The following is a 21,978-nucleotide window of genomic DNA, read 5'->3' as shown; positions in this document are numbered from 1 at the left end:
ACTCATGTTTCTGGCGTTAACCTGTGGTGTCACCGCCAGACACCACACTTGCTAGGTGGTAGCCTTAAAATCGGCCGCGGTCCGTTAGTATACGTCGGACCCGCGTGTCGCCACTATCAGTGATTGCAGACCGAGCGCCGCCACACGGCAGGTCTGGTCTAGAGAGACTCACTAGCACTCGCCCCCCCCCCCCCCCCCCCAGTTGTACAACCGACTCTGCTAGCGAGGGTTCACTGTTTACATCCGCTCTTATTTGCCGAGACGACAGTTTAGCATAGCCTTCAGCTACGTCATTTGCTACGACCTAGCAAGGCGCCATATTCAGTTACAATATGTCTTCTGAACAGATAGTATTCTGACTCATGTACCCTCAAGACCGACGTTCATCATTAATGGATTAAAGTTAAGTATCAAACTACTTACGTCCGCTTTCTGAATTCTAATTCCTTGTCATGTTCCAGACCTCACGTCATTATAGTTCTTCCCTCCTCACGCCAGCCTGCGCGAGCTAAAACGCATGCATTTCGGCCTCCTCTAGTAACACGGTGTTGGCTCTTCTGCCAACACAACATAACCTACACCATTACGCTGTAACTTCATAAAATATTGTTTAATTAACTTTGTCGGCGACTGAGTATTAAGTTTAAGTCATCATAGAACGTTAAAGTCTCTGTACGGCGAATGTAACACGAGGCAATGAATTCGAATTTTTAGGTAATTTTAGATACTTCCGAAATAGCTTCAAAGCCGCTCAGACCTATCTTACAGCTTAGTGAGCGTCAATGCTCATCGCCGCTACACATCAACATCTTACATTTTGGAAATATCTGGGACCTGCCTAAAATTTTCCATTTCTACAGTGGTCACTGGCGGAAGTAGAACAGCTTTTGCACCCGATGACACAAGAAACGAGATGTGTACGCCATCTTAAAAACGGGGACGACAATGATTTCTTCAAAAAGTGTTAACTGTAGTTTAGATCTGTCGTAAATTGTCGATGTACTTAATTAAACGGGCACTCGACATCTCATTTATTACAGAATGCGTGTTTTGTTAAAAACGAGTAGTTAGTGTGATGTGGGCCATCTCAACTTTTATTCTGCCTTCATAATGTCACTTTTATCAGAGTAGCACTCGTCGAGTACGGATTTATAAAAAACACTCATTCTTATAGTCACATGGAAGGGAGGACCTAGGAAAGGTTAGTAAAGAGTTTACGTTATAGAAACTCTAGTGAAATATTTTAGGCCACAAATTAACTCGGAAACAATAGGCAATCCTCAGTCGCAGCATTTATCAGAAATGTAACTCTGACGGCAGGCGTCAACTAAAGTGATTATGACATCACTTACCATCCTCGAAACAAACATGTTTACAGGGCAGTACGAAGTTTACGCAAAATTAAGTCAGAACAGATACCTATGAAACTACTAATGATAAGCTAAAAGTGCAGAATTTAAAGTAACATACCGCTGTAGCTCGATACCATAGGACGATATTATCAACTTTCATTACTTCTTTAACTGCTTCTTTTCGTAAATGCACCGTTGTTACACCAAGGATACGCACCTGTGGAAAATATCTAAAGTTTTCCTACCTTCGACGCTAATAAATCAGTTAACTTTGTGTCATAGTAAAATGATACAAGCTAAAAACAAATGAAGAGTGAAATGTTGAGCGTTCTAAATGTCTAATCTCACGTTTGTCAGGAGAATAAAGAAAATGTGTGTAACTTGTTCCTAGAAGAATAAAAACTGAGAAGGAGTTTTCATAGCATATAAATATGGTACTCACCTCACTACCGAAAAAAGTTATGAGACGAATTAGTTAACAAATGAATTTTAAGAACGTTCTATGTTCCTCACCAGGGAAATGACTGGTTCTAAGTGCCAGTAAAAAAAGTGTCATTAATACTGTGACACAAAGTTTTATTTCGATTAATACCGGTACAGAAGTGTAGCAGTAAATGTGGCAACCAGCAGAACTGTGGGTAACAAAAACAACTTCTCATAACTATTTAATTTTTTCAAGAGAATAACAAAATTAAATGCAAGAAAAATATCTGAGCACTGACAATCGCTTCTTACAAAACTTCATCCTTGGGACCTGATGTTACAAAGTCTGCTGTTGAACAACCAGTGTCATTGAAGAAATGCCGACATCGCCAAGATGTCCTTGCTTTGCAACTAATAAACATGGTTGGCCATTCAGATTAATTACAATATGAAACAATTCAGCCATGGTGTTTCCATTTTTGAATACTTTGACATTGTTTCCGTTCTTCTGTTTAAGAGTAAGAATTTTTGATAGCTATATGTGTTGCACGAGGCTGAGATGATGGGTTTGGAGATCCTACACCCCCGGATTGACAACAGTGTTTCAGCAGCATCTTCAAAAACAGGAAGTCGGTTGTATCCATTGGAATTACATGGACTGTTTTCATATCTTAAGCAGACTCAAGAATATTGTGTAATAAATATTGAGGAACGAAGACATCGACGCGTGGCAATTGAAACTCACGAGGGAAGCAGTGGTTAGCACAAAGACCATGCGCCAACTGGAAAGGAGTAATTACAATTGTTTCTCAATGATTTGGCACTTGGAACAAGTGTAGGGACATGCAGCAGAGTACAGAGAACACAACAGCCCTAAAAACAGTTTTCGTAAAAAATGGCTTTAGGAATGCTTCAATTTTCCACCCTTCATTTACTAAAAATTATTTTTAACTAAAGGCACACTCATGTCGCCGGAGGACTCTTTGATTTTCTTTTAATATTCCACGCAAATATCAGTCTACATCATGTCTTTTTTAAAATTGTTATGACCCGTTTCAGCTAAGAGAACACACACGTGTGACCGCTCACACAACATGCGACATTACAATTAACTGAATATCTTCCATGCTGTGCAGAACATGATTACAGTGGTAAACAGGAAACAAGCCTGATGTTTTGCGATATTATTTTCATTTAGTCACGAACAAGCATCCGGCTTCTTAGGCCAGCTTCAGGAGACAGCTGAATGACGCAGATACAATGAAGTGCAATTTACAAAGATATTATTTACACAGAAGATATTTTTTGTATCTTCCTCGGAAATATAATAATGGGAGATAGCGCTACATACATATGAGGTACATTGCGATGATGACTGCGCCGCCATGCTAGATACCCCTAAATATTAGCCGACTACTATTTAGGACTGCTTCTTCTGGTTAATTTCTGTGGTGTGCACGCAACAGTTGTTTTAAATGTAAAATGTTACAATGCTGTTGTGAATAATACTGTTACAGGAAGGCACTGTCACACGTTTCTCTGGTCTCAAATCATATTTGATTCAATAGTAAAACACATTAGATCTTGTTAAGGTAACTTTCATTTCGTTAACGCTGACGAACGTAATGTGCAATCTACGCCTTCGTCCTGAAAATGCTGAGAACAGAGTCTTTCAATTTGTACTGACAGTGAATCTTACGTCAAATGACAGAAATAAAACCACAACAATAAAAGTTAACAACACAATTAAAAATCGTGAATATGAAACAAAATATCGGTTGAAAGAGTCAATTCACACATGAAATGTGACTCGTTTACACCTTAGAATACGATCAGAATGATTAGCATCCTCGTAAATGACCCGAGCATTTTTCATGAGAACACTTCTGTAAGAAGCTAATTTTTGGTGCAAGGAACATGGTGGGTCGTCGACGTTATATCTGTGACGTCATGAAACCCCGTATTTCACCTCCATGATATCTTCTGTGTAAAAACGTACCTGTGTAAGTCACATCATTATATCTGTCTTTGTGACATTCAGTTGTCACCTGAAGATGGCCTAAGAAGCCGAAAATCGTTTTGTGACCAAACAGGTATAATTTTGTAGAACAACAGGAATTGTTTCCTATCTAATATTATAAAAAAGTATTTTGCCGATTATGCCATTATGACTGACGTCACCTCTCGCCTTCTTTTAACGCTAAACATCCCATTGAATGAAACCATTGAGATAATAGAAAAGCGTCTCAGGAGTAACAAAATTATTGTGTGAGAAGTAATATCGCTATTATAAATGCTAGAATGAGCCTAATATTTAATTATCTTATAGTACGTAGGAAAGTGTACTTTTTAAAAGAAATGATCCAGGACTGAGCAACTGGCTTCCTGGAACATCATCTAGGAACATAGTACAAAAGTTTAAGAAAGAAAAATCGAACATTACGCATTAAATAATATACCAAAAAGAAAAAAAAAGATGCGTCAATTACAAAATACTGCTAGGACGAAATTTGTGTTGTGGCTGAAATGTGTAGCACGCAATATCCGATCATTAAAATTACAGTGCTGTGTAGTCATATGCTCTTCTTAGACACGACGACAACAAAGAAGAATCGGAAGCTTAAGTTTCGTATGTACAGGAAACCGATATTTTTCTAATGTCGTTATTCAGGTTGTAAAAAATTAGAATGTTAAAAATATGTTAAACTTAGTGTAAAGTAATGAAAGTTAACAGCCTCAGATAACAGCAGTCGTGATTCTGTGATCGACGAATTATTTATAAAAACGAAACAGAAAAAGAACGATAGAGCAACTCTTGCATATCATTACGAAATTAAGATCATCGTGAAAATGTAAAGTGGTAAATCATGCGTCAAAGTAGCTAAATGGTTTCGGAAATCTACTGTAGGGCTTTCTTTAAGGACGAACAATACGTTGAAATCAAGATTGCGTCATAACATAACAGCAAAATGAAGAATGTATGCAAAAGGGTTTAGAATGTTAGGGCTATATGAAGTCTGAAATAATACAAGAAGGTGTCACACACTCGGAACAGCAACCATTTGTGAAAAATATATGAGAAATTTTGCACTACGAACAAAAGGACATTTCAGCCTGCAGGGAGATAGTTCAAAATGTTCAAATGTGTGTGAATTCCTAGGGGTCCAAACTGCTTAGCTCATCGGTCCCTAGACTTACACACTACTTAAACTAACGTCTGCTAAGAACAACACACACGCCCATGCCCAAGGGAGGACTTTAACCCCCGGCGAGAGGGACCGTGCAGTCCGTGACATGACGCCTCAAACCGCGCGGCCACTCCGCGAGGCGGGGAGATAGTCAAATTTACGCAGATGCAAAGAACAAGGAGGAAGCAATATTCAACAAGAATTTTCTTTTCCAAAATTTAATAAGATTTAAGTAACCAGTACCATATTTTTGTCAACCTAGTTCTCAGGTACCTAAAAATGCTTACTTTTGTAATAATTAATATTGTAATTATAGTATTACTGTAAGTAAAACATTCTGTTCCTCAAAAATTCTCGTGGCAGACGCGAGATTATAAAAATTGGCGTTGCGCACCACATTGAGAGGCTGCATTTAGTTTTCATCCTGCAAACAAACTATGCAAGTCAATCTGTGATCAAATCTTCAAATTTAGCATGTCACTCATATGGAGATGTTTTCCGTTTGTCTTCCTTGTCTGTAGAATCTGTGTCGTTCAACAGCTGATCTAATGGTAGTAAATGACGGAAGTAGTGAAGAAATATGTTTTCGTCATCACATCACACTCCCGACCTAAGGCAATCAGCAGGAAGAAAGAGAGAAAGAAAAGAAAATCACAGTTTCTAATTATTTCTTACCGGTGATGTTTAATAGCGCAATAATAGTGAATATTTATGCCGACAAATCTGCTTACGTGTTGTGACGTTTAACTATATAGACTACTGACTGAATTAGACTATTACAAGCTGTTTCGCTGAAATGCGAGTCAACGAACTATTTGCTGCCTATCGTTTATTCTAACGACAATTTGTATTATCTTTACGTTCCAAAATGATAAATATTGCTCTTTGTTTTATGAAGGTTAGTAACAGCTGCTTCACGATATTGTGAAGGACGAAGAACATCACACAGACTGTTGCAGACCCCCAGCACAAATGCATCTTTAAGAGTAAAAGTCTCAACCATCTTTCGACGACCATATGACAGAATTAACTAAAGTAAATTGGCTACAATAGTTGACAACAATAGTGCAGAAATATAAATATTCCACTGCAGATAAGAGTCAAAAGCAGAAATCGACATTACGTGCATGACACAGAGCCCGCCGGTCATAAATAATAATGTAATCGCGTTCTGTGTCTCTGTCTCCATTTGGGCGCCGTCTGTTACACGTTTCAATACGACCTGGGTGTGGCGGACTGGAACTGCGGGGTGGTGGTGTGGGGGTGGAGAAGTGTTGTCGGAAGTAACTTTGTGCGGCGCAGTAATTAGCCTGAAACGACCGAAGACCTGGTGACTTCGACTCTCTAGGTAGCGTTATTACCTCGTAACCCTAAGTCACCGATTACTGTCCAACCTCAGGCGTGGCTGTTGGTCTTACGTGTGCCGGAACTACGTGCATCTTGAATAGACAAATAAACGAAAGGTGTAACTTAGCATACACGAGCAGTGAACTGATGCCATTGAAAAGCACAATCTAAAAATCCAGTGAACGCTGAGATACGGTAGTGATGAACAGGCTCTTTGTTGAAGCACCCAGTCAACAATTAAAAATTAAAATCCATTCTTACTTGTAGCAATGAGTCCATTTAATCGTGTTGTTGGCCGTATGAAAGATGAACGGTGACTTTTAGCTGTAAGTCAAGTTTTGGTGGGCTATGATGGGACGAGGTTACGTGTTGGCTCTGGGCCACATTTGGTCTATCAGCTCCATTACTGTGAATACTGCACAAACACTATCGCACAAGGTAACTATCGGTCGGAGTTGTACACACAATAAAGGTGCACAAACGGCATATCCTTCATTGGTTGAAGAAGGAACTCCGTTCCACATCCAATACGTTGCTGGCAAGAAGAAAATGTTAGTGTATTCTAACGCCTATGGCTGTTCTAAATCTTACGGCCAAACGAAAATGGGTACTTCCATTTATTTATATGAGATACATTACATTTGTTCATGTTGAGGGTCAAGTGCCAGTCCGTTGATGTCCTCCAATCACCAAAAAAGTTCAACGCAGTACGTTGGTACCCGTTCATTAGTTGTTAGCTGTGAGCTTGTTGAGAAAATCCTCGTCCGACGTGTTGCCCACTGCTACTCGTCTGTCTGGGACACTTACCACATTACTTAGCACAGAAGAGCCTAAGCTTCGTGTTCGCTGCCGGTACGCTTAGAAATCGTCACTACGTCGTGGGGATGATATCCCAATTCCAGTAGGCAAAAGAACGGTTGCGCGTCGAAAAGAGGTTTACAGTTAAATTACGGAAATCCAAAAGAGTCGAGTACGCATATTATTTCCCCGGAGATACGACGATACCGGTAACAGGAGAGAAACTGGTCCCTTTGCGTACGCTGGCCGAAACTCTTTCTCATCTATTACCATTTGCTGAGATAACGGGATGGGGTAAATGAAAGTAGTGGGGGTATGTACCCTCTGCCACACGCAGTGTGTCGGCTTGACGTGGATAAATGTTGATGTAAAGTTTGAAAGTCTTCATTGTAATGATTGCACTGCCGTAAAAACTTGCTTATGACGAATGGAGTACCTAACGACAGACTAGACAAAGGAAAAGGCCCAAGACATTCTATTTATTGCAATTTTAGCCAATATTGCCACAGCTGCTATAAGTTTGTGAAATGAACGCCATGATATCTCAGACTGTACAGGTTAGTGGTTGTCTGCCGATAGAAAAGTGCTGTTAGCACATGTCTTTTCCAAAGGGTAACAGGTAAGGACGGTCTTTATAAACGGAATGTTCTTGTCACTTTGCCGACCTACACTAGTTTGTTCTACTATGCCCGACGCTGCAACAGGGGCAATAGGAAATATGCAAAAACGTTTCAAGAGAAAGATGACATTGCCAAGTTCATTGGGGGATGTTGTTGTACCTAGAGGATAGTGTACCTAGGGACACATGATGTTTCCTAGTAGACGTTACTATCTAATGAGTGATTTGAAAATCACATGAAGAAATGCGCATTACAAACTGCTGTAAACAGTTTCCGGAATTTTGTATTGTTTTTATTCTTATGAAAGATAAGGTCGCGTTTTTTCATCATTTGAAAATGCGATGAATTCCATACATGTAATTGCAGCATAATATATTTAAGTTATTGGGAGGAAACTTTTAGTTCTTCTGTTACAGAATTTTATGTTGAGTAAAATGTCAGTATTTTTAAACCTTCTTGCACAATGTGTGCTTAATGTCGCCACACCAAGTCCAAAGTCCATTGAAATGGAAGATGGGCCTCTACCATTGATCAAGTGATACAAATGAACTGAAATTTTTAATTGTCTTAACAATTTCCCTATCTAGAAAATGGAAATTTGTCTTTGTTGCCAGCAGCTTCTATTTCAAGAAGTTTGTTAACTTGTAATTGGTTTTCTGATAATACTTCCTATTAATTTAATATTACTTACTGATTATTGGTAATAAAAATATTTTAACACATGAACTGCTAAATAATGGGTTGACAAGATTTTCTCGTTTGTAACCCTTTTGAGTTTGAGCAGAATTTTTGTTACTATGTAAAGACCATGTTGCACCTCACAACAATTACTGACATTTGCTAACCCTCACTTTTGCAGAGTTAATTTTGTAAATTCAGAAAAAAGACTTCAGCACACATAAAGTGGATGCTGTCATTTCAAAATGGAGTAACAAAATGTATTAAACTTCTGTTACAGCTGTAACTAGAGGTGAAAGTCTGAAAAGTTCCTAGGCACAACACCCTTCCCTAATGATTCTGTCATATCACAAGAATAGTGCATCCACAAAATTTTAGATTCTTGTCTCTTTACGATACCTGAACTAAATAATTTTTATTCCGTTTTGGAAAATAATGATTTCAGGTGCAAACAAAATAAAACTTCCATAAACTCTGTGCGGCAGCACTCGTATGAGGACGGTTGCGTGAATTACGAAGCAAAAAGCGAATTTACTGGTAGGGGTCATTTTATAAGCATATTTTTCAATACGTCTTTTATTACTGTCATTGGGGGAATGCCACACGTAGGTATCAGACCACCGAATCAGTAACGAAACTGTCGATATTTGGACAGTATACGCAAACTGCAGTTGTGCTATTGTCTCAAGTTACTATCCTGTCTTTCACCATTACAGTGTACGCAACAGCAGCACCGTTACCGTGATTACCAATTGGCTAAAATCATGACACACGAAATAAATGGAATAAATAATACAAACAGAAATAATTATTCGTAGTTCCTCAGTAACTAGGAGAAGTTTACCGTCATGTAATAATCCACATCCGGAATTGCTCATATTACATAAAACATGACCAGTTTCGACATGGATGAAATTTCACATTACAATACAGATTCCTACCGCGGTTATAACGGAACAGAGGTTATCGGACGGTAATAAACGATATGAGACGGAAAATGAAATACTTCAGTCTCCGGTCGACGTCAGTAGTACGAAGGACGGTTTGCTAAGTACCACACGGACTTCCAGTAAATGGAAAAATTTACTGAAACTAGCCATTCGGAAAGTTATTTCATGGTGACTCATCTACTACAATGCCAGAAATCCCAGTCGCATCTCAGAAAACATCATAGGACCATTATTGAATACGTCACATATCAGTGATATCACATATAGCGATACGTGTAATCTTTGTCCGCTAGCAGATGTCACGGATACAAGATAACGACTGCAGCAATATTCACTCGAGCCTGCATTGATTGTCAACCGAGGAAACTACAAATTAATGTGGAAAAACTATATATGTGTGCTTCACTAGCCATCAATCTGAAATTGGTCACCACAACGTTAATGAACCCAGAATGGAGTCAAGTGAGCGCCATATATCGATGTATGGATGTGAAATGGATAGATCACTTGGACGAAGTTCTATGCAGGTTACTATGAATCTAGAGTTTGTGAGTGGAAGAGATTGATTGCAATATAATTGTAGAGACGATGTTGATATACGAGGAGGTCTCCTCGCTCAGTGGCTTTAGGAAGATACAGGATGATTTAGACAAAATTTGTGGTTCGTATGATGAATGGCAGTTTGCTCTAAATTAAAGCTAATGTAGATATATAGGAAATTCAGCCACATAATATTCGAATAAGGCATTAGTAGTGTGTTGCTCGGCACAGTCACGTCGATTAAATATCTAGGCGTAACGCTTCAAAGCGAGAGAAATGCAACGAGCGCGTAAGGACGGTAGAAGAAAAGGCAGTTGGTGCACTTTGGTTTATTGTCAGAATTGTAGAAAACTGTAGCTCATCTGCAAAAGAGACCGCGTATCGAACAATAGTGCGACTCGTTCGAGAATGCTGATCGAGTGTTTGGGATCCCAACCAGGTCGAATTAAAGGCCGACACAGAAGCAATTCAGAGGCGTGCTGCACGCAGGTATTACGGAGATACTTCGAGAACTCAAATGGGAACCCCCAGAATAAAGAAGACGTTCATTTCCCCAAACATTACAGAACCGACATTATAAGCTCGCTGTAGAACTTTTCTAGTGCCGCCAACGTACATTTCGCTTAAGGACCACGAATATAAGAGAAATTAAGGCTCGTACAGAGGAACATACAGGAAATTGCTAATAGTGGTACAAGTTACTCTTCGCCATGCAGTAGACAGTGGCAACGTAATGTATGTTATAATATGAATATAGTCAGTCATGTATTTCGTAATAATTCTCAGCACATACAAGGTGTTCTGAAAATGGCGTTACTGACTCTACGAATTGTAGAGGGGAGTGAGTACGTAATGTATATTGAATACGAACCCATGTCCGGAATCGTTCTATGACGGTTTCATTTCAAATGTTTAACTCATTCACTTCCGCCTGAGCAACTGAATTAGGCGTGACTCAATAAAGTTAATAGGTGACAATCCGAAAAGAAGCGCAACGAAACTTCGATTTAGCATTTGTGTACGTTTGTTTGAATTGACACTCAATCACTACGTTCTCTAAGAATGTTTGGTTATTTTTTCGTTTTGGAATAATGTTGAAGTGTTAATACGAACAAATGTGCTTAAGTGATAACAGATTGTTTCATTATGTTTCTTTTCGAATTGTTCCCTAGTAACTGTATTGCGTCGCTCGTTATTCAATTCCTCAAGCAGAAGTGGATGCATTGCTGGATCTGCATTGAAACCTGTCGTAGAACGGAAACGGCACTTTTATGCAGGTGGGTTCCCACTCAAAATATTATGTACTCACTTCCCTCTGCAAATCCTAGAAGTTTGTAATGGGAAATCCCTAACATTCTGTAGATCACCATTGTCAAACAGAACAGTTGTACTATTCAAAGTGAAAGAACTGATGTCAATAGCTGGAGAGTGAAGCAGCTACGAAAAATTTATCTCCACACAACTGGCTACCCCCATCTCTGAAGCTTAGCAAAGGATTCGGGTGTAATTCCCGATACTGTGAGCGATGTTCCTCGTTCCGAAGGACTGAGACGGGATGCATTCACCGTCCTGGGACCAAATTATGAGCTACGTGAATGAGAAGACGTAGCAATCCCATGGCCTGCAAAACCGACAACAGCCGGGAATGCGGCCTGTTGACCCCACGGCGTCCCCCAAACCGCACGCAATAGACGTCATATAGCATACGGCGTCACGGCAGCCGGTCGAAATTGCGTTGTTATCCGGGCCAAATTGCAGAATTAACAAGCCGTTACACACTTTTCCAGGGCATTCGGTGGAGAGGTGAATTAATTTAGGAAGATGCGCTTGTTTTAGATTACAGGGAGGTCAGAAGGGCTTTTATCGCTAAGGGATCTGCTCTCTGTATTTCCCCTGCTGCTGCACCAAATCGCTGAGTAATATTCGTCGCAGTGTAAATACCGGCGGCTACGAAGTCCTCACCAGTGAATAGTTATGAAACGCAACGGAATGATGCACCGTGACTCCTTGAATATAACTTTGTTACTTCTGTCTGACTTCACATCCACGATTTTATTTCACACTGCGCCACATCCTGACTTAATTAAGTTAAAATACTGCGGGCATAATCCAGTCGACGACCTCAAATGAACGTGATACGGCCGTGCGTTTTCTCCATATGTTCCAGCAATAATTCGCATTCCGGAATGGCCTTCGACGGTTGTTGCGATGATGACGCAGTAGAGGTTAGAGAAGTGGTTTTTAGATCGTCGTGGGCCGTCGTCGACAAAACAAATCTAAAATTTACAAAAGTATCTGTTTACTAACAATATGTGGAAATGCCGTGTTATAGCTGAACTACCTTTATTATATTTTGCTGTAATTGTGTATGAAGTACAGTAGCCTTCTTTCTGGAGGTCAACATAGTATTACAGTTTTCAAATTCAGATTCACTTTCACGCTGCCTGCAGCCTAGACGTATTTAAAAGCCTGTCAGACGCTGACATACCTTTTCTTCTAGCCCCAGTTACATCCTCCCTAAAGCAAAACATGTTTTGAAAAAAAGAACTCTAAATCATGTGTAACGATCCAATTCTCACATAATTTTTTCAGATGAAGATATCTTTCTAAAAGAAATTGACGCAGAATAAATTCTCATAAATTCGCATAATCAACAGTAACTAAAGACTAACAATGAAACCCACGTAAGCTTAAAAGCAGAAAAAAATTAAAATTTCTTGACATTTTTTCCACAGCGTATAACTCATAAAGCTTAATGATATGGAAATAACACGATAATATAAGGCAATTTTCATGCGTGGAGTACCTTAGAACTGTTTTCAGTTATCGACCCCATGAGAGCAAAGAAAGAAATTAAGAGGAGACAATGAGAAAATAAGAGCGTGAAAGAACTATTCTTTCCTTATCGTACCTGTAGCTATTATAGAAAAGGTTCCAGCCATTAAGAAGTGTGTTGCGAGGACTACGATTAAAATGTAAAAAAATATATGGATGCTGTGTGTAACGAATATAATTTATACCACAGCAAGTTGCGACCTGTCCTCACGGCCTATTCGACTGCTATATCAAGAAATCGCCGACTCTCGTAACTACAGACTCGTACAAGATGCTCTGATGTGATAATGAACGTTCTTGTGTATGATGGAAAACTTTTGTGTGTGTGGGTAGGAACCTAAATGTCGCTGGCACTAACGAGATACGAATGCTTTCAACACATTTGCGCAAATGTCATATCTCTTTCAAATGTCTGTCTAAGAAAGCTCATCTCTGGATTATTTCTTCTACAATTTCATTAATACCGACTAAACTAGGATACAGACGATAATAGATACTATGTATCACAGAATAGGTCGCTAGGAGCATATATTCTAATTGTTGTAACTGTGGTCACTTGTTGAAATATTTTAGTAACTCGATTCACGTAAGGTCTTTGCGGCTAATTATCCAGAATCGCATTATGAGTTGGTATTATAGTACGACATGTTGTAATACCACCGCTCTAAAAACGGACTAATATTATGATATCTAAGTCGTCCAAATATGGAATTTTCGTGGGTCGCGAATTACAGAAAAAAAGAAACGTGTAAGAAACCGTACATTTTATAAATTTATGAGTTTACAGAAAGGATAGTGCTAGTTATACACTTCTAGCGCTGATGATCCAGCTGTCATAGAACTTAAATAATAAATTCTTATATGTATCAGATTAACACTTACGAATCATAAAAGCACAACCAGGCAATACAATTTTCACTTACGGCGAATTGACTACATTAACAATGGCATGTACTGTGTTACTAGCTCTACAGGAATAGAGGCAAAATAATACTCTGATACAATTTTAAAATAAAAAAACATCGTTGCAAAAAATGAACAGCCAATTCCCGGAAATAAATTAATCTGAGAAATTCGTGAGACTAAAGTAAGTACAGCGCTCTTTTTTGCTTCTCCTCGCTAGAACGAGAACGTATTGAAAGAAAATGGAGTTATAGAAACAATAATTCACTGATGGTAAAAGAAAACATTATTTAGAAAAGTTAAAAAATTGTAAAGTAAACACGAATGAACGTTGGTTGAGTATGTACATTTCGACGTTCGCTTGACTCTCCGACGTAACTTTTATTACACTACAACGATAACAGTTGTGAAAAAATATTGGTGGCGAGATAATGATACATGTGACACATCCCATTTCAGCGAACGACTGTAAGTATTGTGCAAAATTCATCGCGACTAAAGAGCTAACCCGAAGAGTTTTCGTGTTAGTATAATTTTCCGCTGCATTCATTTCCTCAATAACGATAACAGTGGACAAGTAAATAGTGATGACAAGACCCACAACTTCACGATGAATCGGCGAAGACAGTTCACTTATCGAAATGGAGAGATGTTTTGTATGAGATATGTAAGTACCGAATAGAGAATTGCACATTTCTAACAATTCTGTTGACTTCTCTGTGACTTAGGATCACTAGAAGAATGACGTATAGGGAAATTTGAGATGACAACGCACACAAGTCCATAACACGGCTGAAAAGAGTATTCACAGACATCCTAAAAGTGCAAAGTAAAAACGTTCCAGCGCTTGTGTAAGAATCCGCGAGATGTGAGTACACTAGAGAGGCTCCTTTGGCTGCGTCGGCGCGATATCTAGGGACGTGGTCGGCAGGCGCCAGGGCGCACCAGCTGACGACCACAGAGGGCCACTGACACTCGCCGACACGGACTGAGGCTGAGGGGTGGCTGACCTGTTCGCAGCGCCAGCAGCAGCAGGAAGAGCAGCGTGCCGCCGCCCCTGGCCACGGCGCCGCCGCCTCCGGCCGCGCCTCCGCCTCCGCCTCCGCCTCCGGGGGCGGCCATGTCTGCAGCTGTCGGTCCGGCGGCGGCCGTCGCGCGACTGCCGGCGCTCCGGTCCCGGGTGCTCCGGCCGCGCAGCGCGCGCTGCCCCTCCGCCCCCACCGCCTCCGCCCAGCCGGCCGCTCAATACCGAGTGGGCCACGCCGCGGCACAGACGCTCTGGGGGCGCCGCCACCGCCGCGGCCGCCGCCGCCGCGGCCGCCGCCACCGCTGCCGCCTCCAGCGAGAGCTGCCGCCACCGCCCCCGGCGCGCGGCTTTTTAATTACGGAGCTTTGGCGCCGGCTGCAGTTAATGGAAACGGGCCACCAGCTGCCCGGCCTGCCGCTAACGAGCACTGACGATGAGTGACGGAGGTTGCGAAACACTACCCGCGCACCGTTTGTTGACGCCGTATCGCTGCTGTCCGGAAGAGGACCTTTGGCTATGTTGTTGACATATGCTTTGCGTGTGTGCCACCCGTGTTTGGGGTACTTAGCGGCTCATTAACCGCGCCTTTTTCCCGCGGTCCCGACACGGAGAGAATTAGCGGCGTTTAACGAATATACGTGAGGTGCTGAAGGGAAATCACTTGGACGATGTTATCAGCGCTGCCTAACTGTTATCTGGACGGCGGCAGTGTTTCCTGGCACGTAAACGTAGTCACAATGTAAATAGCTCTCTCCCCGTTAAATGTCCAAGCATTTGACCATTAGAGGTGTCGTTTGATTTGCGATGTAAAATCGCGAATGAGGTGCGCGCTTATGTCGATATGTGTTAGGAGTACGGGAATAGCTATTATGGCCGCTATGATAGTAGTAAAATAGCCACAGGTATTATTGTGAACACTCTTTTTGATGACGTGTTACGAAAACATCATCACCAGATTCAATTAAGGAAATCTGATGATGATATTTTCGAAATGCGCCATTAAAAAGAGAGGTCACAAGAATACCTATGGCTATTTTATTATTATCATAGCGTCAATAATAGCTACTCCCGTACTCCTATCTGATGTTTGAATAAATCTGACAGTATTTTGCCTAGATCTACATCTCAATCTACAATTATACTCCACAACCCACCCAACGGTGTGCGGCGGAGGGCACTTTACGTGCCACTGTCATTACCTCCATTTCCTGTTCCAGTCGCTTATGGTTTGCGGGAAGAACGACTGCCGGAAAGCCTCCGTGCGCCCTCGAATCCCTCTAATTTTACATTCGTGATCTCCTCGGGAGGTATAAGTAGGGGGAAGCAATATATTCTATAAGTCATCCAGAAACGCACCCTCTCGAATCCTGGACAGCAAGCTACACCACGGTCCAGAGCGCCTCATTTACAGAGTCTGCAACTTTAGTTTGAAAAAACATCTCCGTAACGCTATCGCGCTTACCAAAGAACCCTGTGACGAAACGCGCCGCTCTTCTCTGGATCTTCTCTATCTCCTCTGTCAACGCGACCTGGTACAGATCCTACAATGATGAGCAATACTCAGGTATAGGACGAACGAGTGTTTTGTAAGCCACCTCCTTTGTTGAGGCACTACATTTTCTAAGGACTCTCCCAATGGATTCCAACCTGGCACTCGCCTTACCAACAATTACTTTTTTATGATCATTCCACCTCAAATCGTTCCGTACGCGTAGTCCCAGATATTTTACAGAAGTATCTGCTACAACTGTTTGTTCCGCTATCATATAATCATACAATAAAGGATCCTTCTATCTATGTATTCGCAATACATTACATATATCTATGTTAGGGGTCAGTTGCCACTCCCTGCACCAAGTGCCTATCGGCTGCAGATCTTCCTGCATTTCGCTGCAATTTTCCAATGCTGCAACTTCCCTGTATACTACAGCATCATCAGCGAAAAGCCACATGGAACGTCATTTACATATATTGTGAAAGCAGTGGTCCCATAGCACTCCCCTGTGGCACGCCAGACGTTACTTTAACTCCATTGAGAACAACATGCTGTGTTCTGCTTTCTAAAAACTCTTCAATCCAGCCACACAGCTGGTCAGATATTCCGTATGGTCTTACCTTGTTTATCAGGCGACGGTGTGGAACTGTATCGAACGCCTTCCGGAAGTCAAGGAAAATGGCATCTACCTGGGAGCCAGTATCTGATATTTTTTGGGTCTCATGAACAAATAAAGCGAGTTAGGTCTCACACAATCGCTGTTTCCGGAATCCATGTTATTACGAATTAGATTTAGTTTTTAATCCATTCTATAATGCTCCACAGAATATCCAGGTGCGATAGCAGAACCTGTTACCCAAGAATGTTCTATGTTAGGAGGACCACCGCAATGTTCAATGCGAACCCAAATATTGACGCTGGACAGCTATCGTAGCGGAGATATGAAGTAGCTGCCTACGTCACCGCAGGCCCGTCCTCAGCATCCAACTTCCTACACAATCCGTAGCACCTGGAAGTGGACTTGGTGATTAATAAACTGAGTAGACGATGTAACTGAATTTGAGTATAGCCAGCGATCTCGTGATGGCGACTTTGAATTTTGTCGTTCTTCACAATTCTCTGGAGACCACATTTTACGCATGTCCACAATCCGATTCAACATTCGTGGAGCGTCTAGAATATTTGCAATAGGTACACAGTCGTTGGTAGACTAATGTCGATTAATACACTAATTGCCACAGTTAACAAATACCTACACGCGCTCTGGATGGTCATTTGCTATAAGAAAAGAGGATATTTTATTTTGAATGCAGCTACTGATGTGTCCAGAGAGGAAAATTCTATGAACAACAGCTATATTTTGTTTTAAATATTTATTCGTCTAACTGCTAGATTTTTAAGCTTCAGCTGGCCCATCTCCACATTGTGACATTTACGGCATTCTTAAACATCCTGATTGTAGGAAGTTGTTAGCGCTGGATTGACCTGTTAGTGACGCCATCTGATGAGATTACAAAGCAAGCTGTTAGTCATATCGTGGATAGAATTTGTAACTATAAGCTGTTTCTCTAATGATTAAGCCAAAATCTTTTAGTTTTTTCTACTCAGGAGAATGAGGTTTAATCAGTATAGGCTTTCACGGTCGGCGCTTCTTCAATTAAAACTTCCAGACCGAGAGGTTGTGGTCACTTTACTTCCTGACGTATCGTCTCCAACTACGGGAGATACCTTCCGAGGTAAAACATCTACTGCCAGTAAGGCTTGAGAGGCTCTTGACTTATACAGCACGTAGAAGGCAGCGCCATACGTCATGTGAATCCGAGTGTCATCATTCTCGATTAAAAATAATCGACTGTCATTCTGTTAGTGCGAAGTCGACATCCATATTTTATCTGACTTGAAACCTTCTTCTTTTCTTTTATAATTACTATAGTGTTTATGAATATCTACTGCCTCTCTATACATTCGTGCGTGGTAATGCGATGTCATTTCCAAAACTCTCGTCTCACTGGTTTCTATTTAGGGCTTCCCATATAGAAAAAAATGTTGTTACCGCTGATTTTTCGGTATGTCCCGGACGACAGTTCGTTTTGTGTTCGGCTATGCGGGTGTTGACACGTCTTTTCGTGGCTCCAGAACAAATTTGTCCGCAAGTGCATGGAGTTTCATGTACCCAAGGTGTTGCTAGGGAGTGCGGCGCATCTTCCTCCGTTCTTATACATTCATTAATCTTCTTGGTAGGTATAACTATCGTTTGCACCCTACATTAGACCAAATCTTTCCCTATACGATTTTGTAATGATCTTGAGGAAAACTTGTCCAAATTGCGGCCGTTTTTGATCAGTACTTCCGGATTTCACTTTCCTTTGATAGAGTGCTCCTATAACGTTTTTACTAGTATAACCAATAAATTCGGTGTTCTAGGTTTTATTCGCATAATTTTCTAGTTACGTGTCCTTACAGCTTCACCTTTATCATTTCGGAAACCAAACACACACTATGTGATCAAAAGTATCCGGACACCCACAAAAACATACGTTTTCGTATTAGGTGTATTGTGCTGCCACCTACTGCCAGGTACTCCGTATCAACGACCTCAGTTTTCATCAGACATCGTCATAGAACAGAATGGGGCTCTCCGCGGAATTCACGGACTTCGAACATGGCCAGGTAATTGGGTCTCACTTGTGTCACACGTCTGTACGCCATATTTTCACACTCCTAAACATCCCTAGGTCCACTGTTTCCTATGTTATAGTAAAGTGGAAATATGAATGGACACGTATAGCACAAAAGCGTACAGGCCGACCTCGGCTGTTGATTGACAGAGACTGCCGACAGTTGAAGAGTGTCGTAATGTGTAATAAACAGACATGTATCCAGACCATCACACAGGAATTCCACACTGCATCACGACCCACTGCGAGTACTGTGACAGTTCGGCGGGAGGTGAGAAGATTTGGATTTCATCCTCGAGCGCCTACTCATAAGCCACACATCACGCCGGTAAATGCCAAACGATGCCCCGCTTGGTGTAAGGACCATAAAAAGTGGACAATTGAACCGTGGAAAAACGTTGCGTGGAGTGACAAATCACGGTACATAACGTGGCAATCCGATGGCAGGGTGTGGGTATAGCGAATGCCCGGTGAACGTCATCTTCCAGTGTGTGTAGTGCCAACAGCAAAATTCAGAGGCGGTGGGTGTGGTCGCGTTTTTCATGGAGGCGGATAGCACCCCTTGTTTTGCGTGGCACTATCACAGCACAAGCGTACATTGATGATTTAAACACCTTCTTCCTTCCCATTGTTGAAGAGCAATTTGTGGATGGCGATTGCATCTTTCAACACGATCAAGCACCTGTTCGTAATGCATGGCCTGTGACGGACTGGTTACACGGCAGTAACACGCCTGTAATGTACTGACCTGCACAGAGTCCTGTACTGAATCCTATAGAACACCTTTGGGATGTTTTGGAACACCGACTACGTGTCGGGCCTAACCGCCTGTCATCGATACCTCCCCTCAGCGCAGCACTCCGTGAAAAATGGGCTGTCATTCCCTTAAAAACCTTCTAGTACCTGACTGAACGTGTGCCTGCAAGAGTGGAAGCTAATCATCAAGGCTGAGGGTGGGCCAACACCGTATTGAATTCTAGCGTTACCGATGGAGGGCGCCACGAACTTTTAACTCATTTTCAGCCAGGTGTCCGGAAACTTTTGACCAGATAATGTATCTATGTGTGTTTTCTGAACGTAGCGAACAGCGAGACTATTTGCGTTATTGTTGGCAATCATAGACGAAAGTGATTTAATCATTGAAACAAAGAATCAGATACAAATCGAATGAAAATTCAGCTCATTCTCGTCAATTTCCACTCGCAGAGTCAGCGTCATGCTCAGAGTAAATCATTCAAACAGTAAGACTATAAAGATAACCACTGTTCAAGTTCCAGTTAAAAACTTGCATAGAACAGCAAAGGAAAGACGCCGGCCGGAGTGGCCGTGCGGTTCTAGGCGCTGCAGTCTGGAACCGAGAGACCGCTACGGTCGCAGGTTCGAATCCTGCCTCGGGCACGGATGTGTGTGACGTCCTTAGGTTAGTTAGGTTTAATTAGTTCTAAGTTCTAGGCGACTGATGACCTCAGAAGTTAAGTCGCATAGTGCTCAGAGCCATTTGAACCATTTTTTGAAAGAAAAGACCAAATTACTCATGGAGGTTAGCATACTGACTTACAAAGAAAACTGGGAAAGTAATCTTCTTTAACGTTACATCCGAAGCTATTCACTTAATTCTAGGGTAGTTGTAGTAAAACTGCAGCCCGCGGTTGTCAGTACCATTTTATCGTAATTACGCATCTGGTACCCACAGCCGAATCCGAAAAAGTGAGCTAACACTAAAAACTTCTTAATAACGTAGTTTTCCTGCTCAGTAAGAAACAAAAATTGTTACTGAGACAGTAAAATTTTAAGATGCCCACAATTTTAATTCACATCGGTGACTTCGGCCGTTGAGGTAATACAAGTTGGCCGCCCACCTCAGCGACGAAGTGATAAGCGGTTAGGCCACCATAGTCCGTGAGACGAGTGATTCGTACTGACAGTTCCGGCGGGCAGATGGCGCTGTTGCCGAACGTGGCTCACAGCACGCGGCGCCCTGTTTGCTACACGCATTCTCTAGCAGCAGAAATAAAAGCGAGACAAAATACAAGTCGTATTGGTACGCGTGAATTTATTTAAAGTTGATGCTTGAAATATATTAACTCGAAAACTGATAAGAGCTATTTAGTACAAGTATCTAAGATGCTGAAACAAAAGTTCTAGGGGACTTATGACCACAGCAGTTGAGTCCCATAGTGCTCAGAGCCATTTGAACCACTTTTTGCTGAAACATAATAAAGTTATTTGTTAAACTTCACAACTGAAATGAAAACTATTTTCGCAAGTTGTTGAACATTAGCAGTTTTAGTTTCCATTGTTAAGTATTAGCATTATTAATTTGTTCTACTACAAGCTGCAGAATATTTGATCAGTGTATTAAGAGTTATAATCTGAAGAAAGTACTCACAATATGATGATCTGGTTGTAGATCGATAGCAAACTCCCTCCTTACATTCCTGAATACGTTGTAGTTACTGTAATGGAAAAACACCACTCACATCACTGTCAGAATCTGATTTGACATTGTCTTCCTCAACACTACTCGAACTATCGCTGCTCTCTCCCAGATGTATAATTAAATTTTCGATGCATTCTTCCACAACCCCTTCGGTTTTGGCCGCCTCTCTGATGGCACTTGCAGTGCTGTTTACAGTTTTAGCCCACGTCTCGCTTGTCGCTTTATTGATAGCTGCTGGAAGGAGAGTTTCCACTTCAGAGATCGTGAATTTTATATTGTTTGCAGCAATGTAATTTTTTATCTGCACCCACACTCCTTCAATTGCATTGAAGTGACAGTGGTATGGAGGAAGCCGAACGATTTCATGCCCGTGCCTTTTAGCAAACTCGTCAATTACATACGTTGGAAATTGCGGTTTCTTTTGTGCCACAATTTCGAGCAGTTCCGTCTTCCATAAATCTTCTCTGAAATCTACTTTTCGCCGTTTCAACCACTGAATGATATCGTCTTTTTTTGTTGCCAGGGTTGGTGCCTTATCGTGAACAACGGAATGATAAGGCGCATTGTCCATAACAATCACTGATGGACGTGTGAGATTCGTCATAAGCGATGTCTCGAACCATTCCTGAAATACTACACTGTTCATTTCTTCATGGTAATCTCCCGTCTTTTTTGACCGAAACATTTTCAAGCAGTTTGGCACA

General features: G+C 41.4%; 1 protein-coding gene across 1 annotated transcript in view; it reads right to left on the bottom strand.

The window, feature by feature from the left end:
• The window catches only part of LOC126480957 (zwei Ig domain protein zig-8-like), a 416,626-nt gene extending 401,857 nt beyond the window's left edge, over positions 1-14,769 (bottom strand). The window contains exon 1 of the mRNA XM_050104387.1: positions 14,645-14,769. Within this exon, the coding sequence (XP_049960344.1) occupies positions 14,645-14,756 (112 nt within the window). The 5' untranslated portion in view covers positions 14,757-14,769. The remainder of the gene's footprint in view (positions 1-14,644) is intronic.
• Between the last annotated feature and the right edge of the window lie 7,209 nt (positions 14,770-21,978).

The sequence above is a fragment of the Schistocerca serialis genome, chromosome 5 (genome assembly GCF_023864345.2).
Source record: "Schistocerca serialis cubense isolate TAMUIC-IGC-003099 chromosome 5, iqSchSeri2.2, whole genome shotgun sequence".
NCBI lineage: Eukaryota > Metazoa > Arthropoda > Insecta > Orthoptera > Acrididae > Schistocerca > Schistocerca serialis.
The sequence above is the reverse complement of the archived record's forward strand: the minus strand, read 5'-3'. Positions and strand labels throughout refer to the sequence as shown.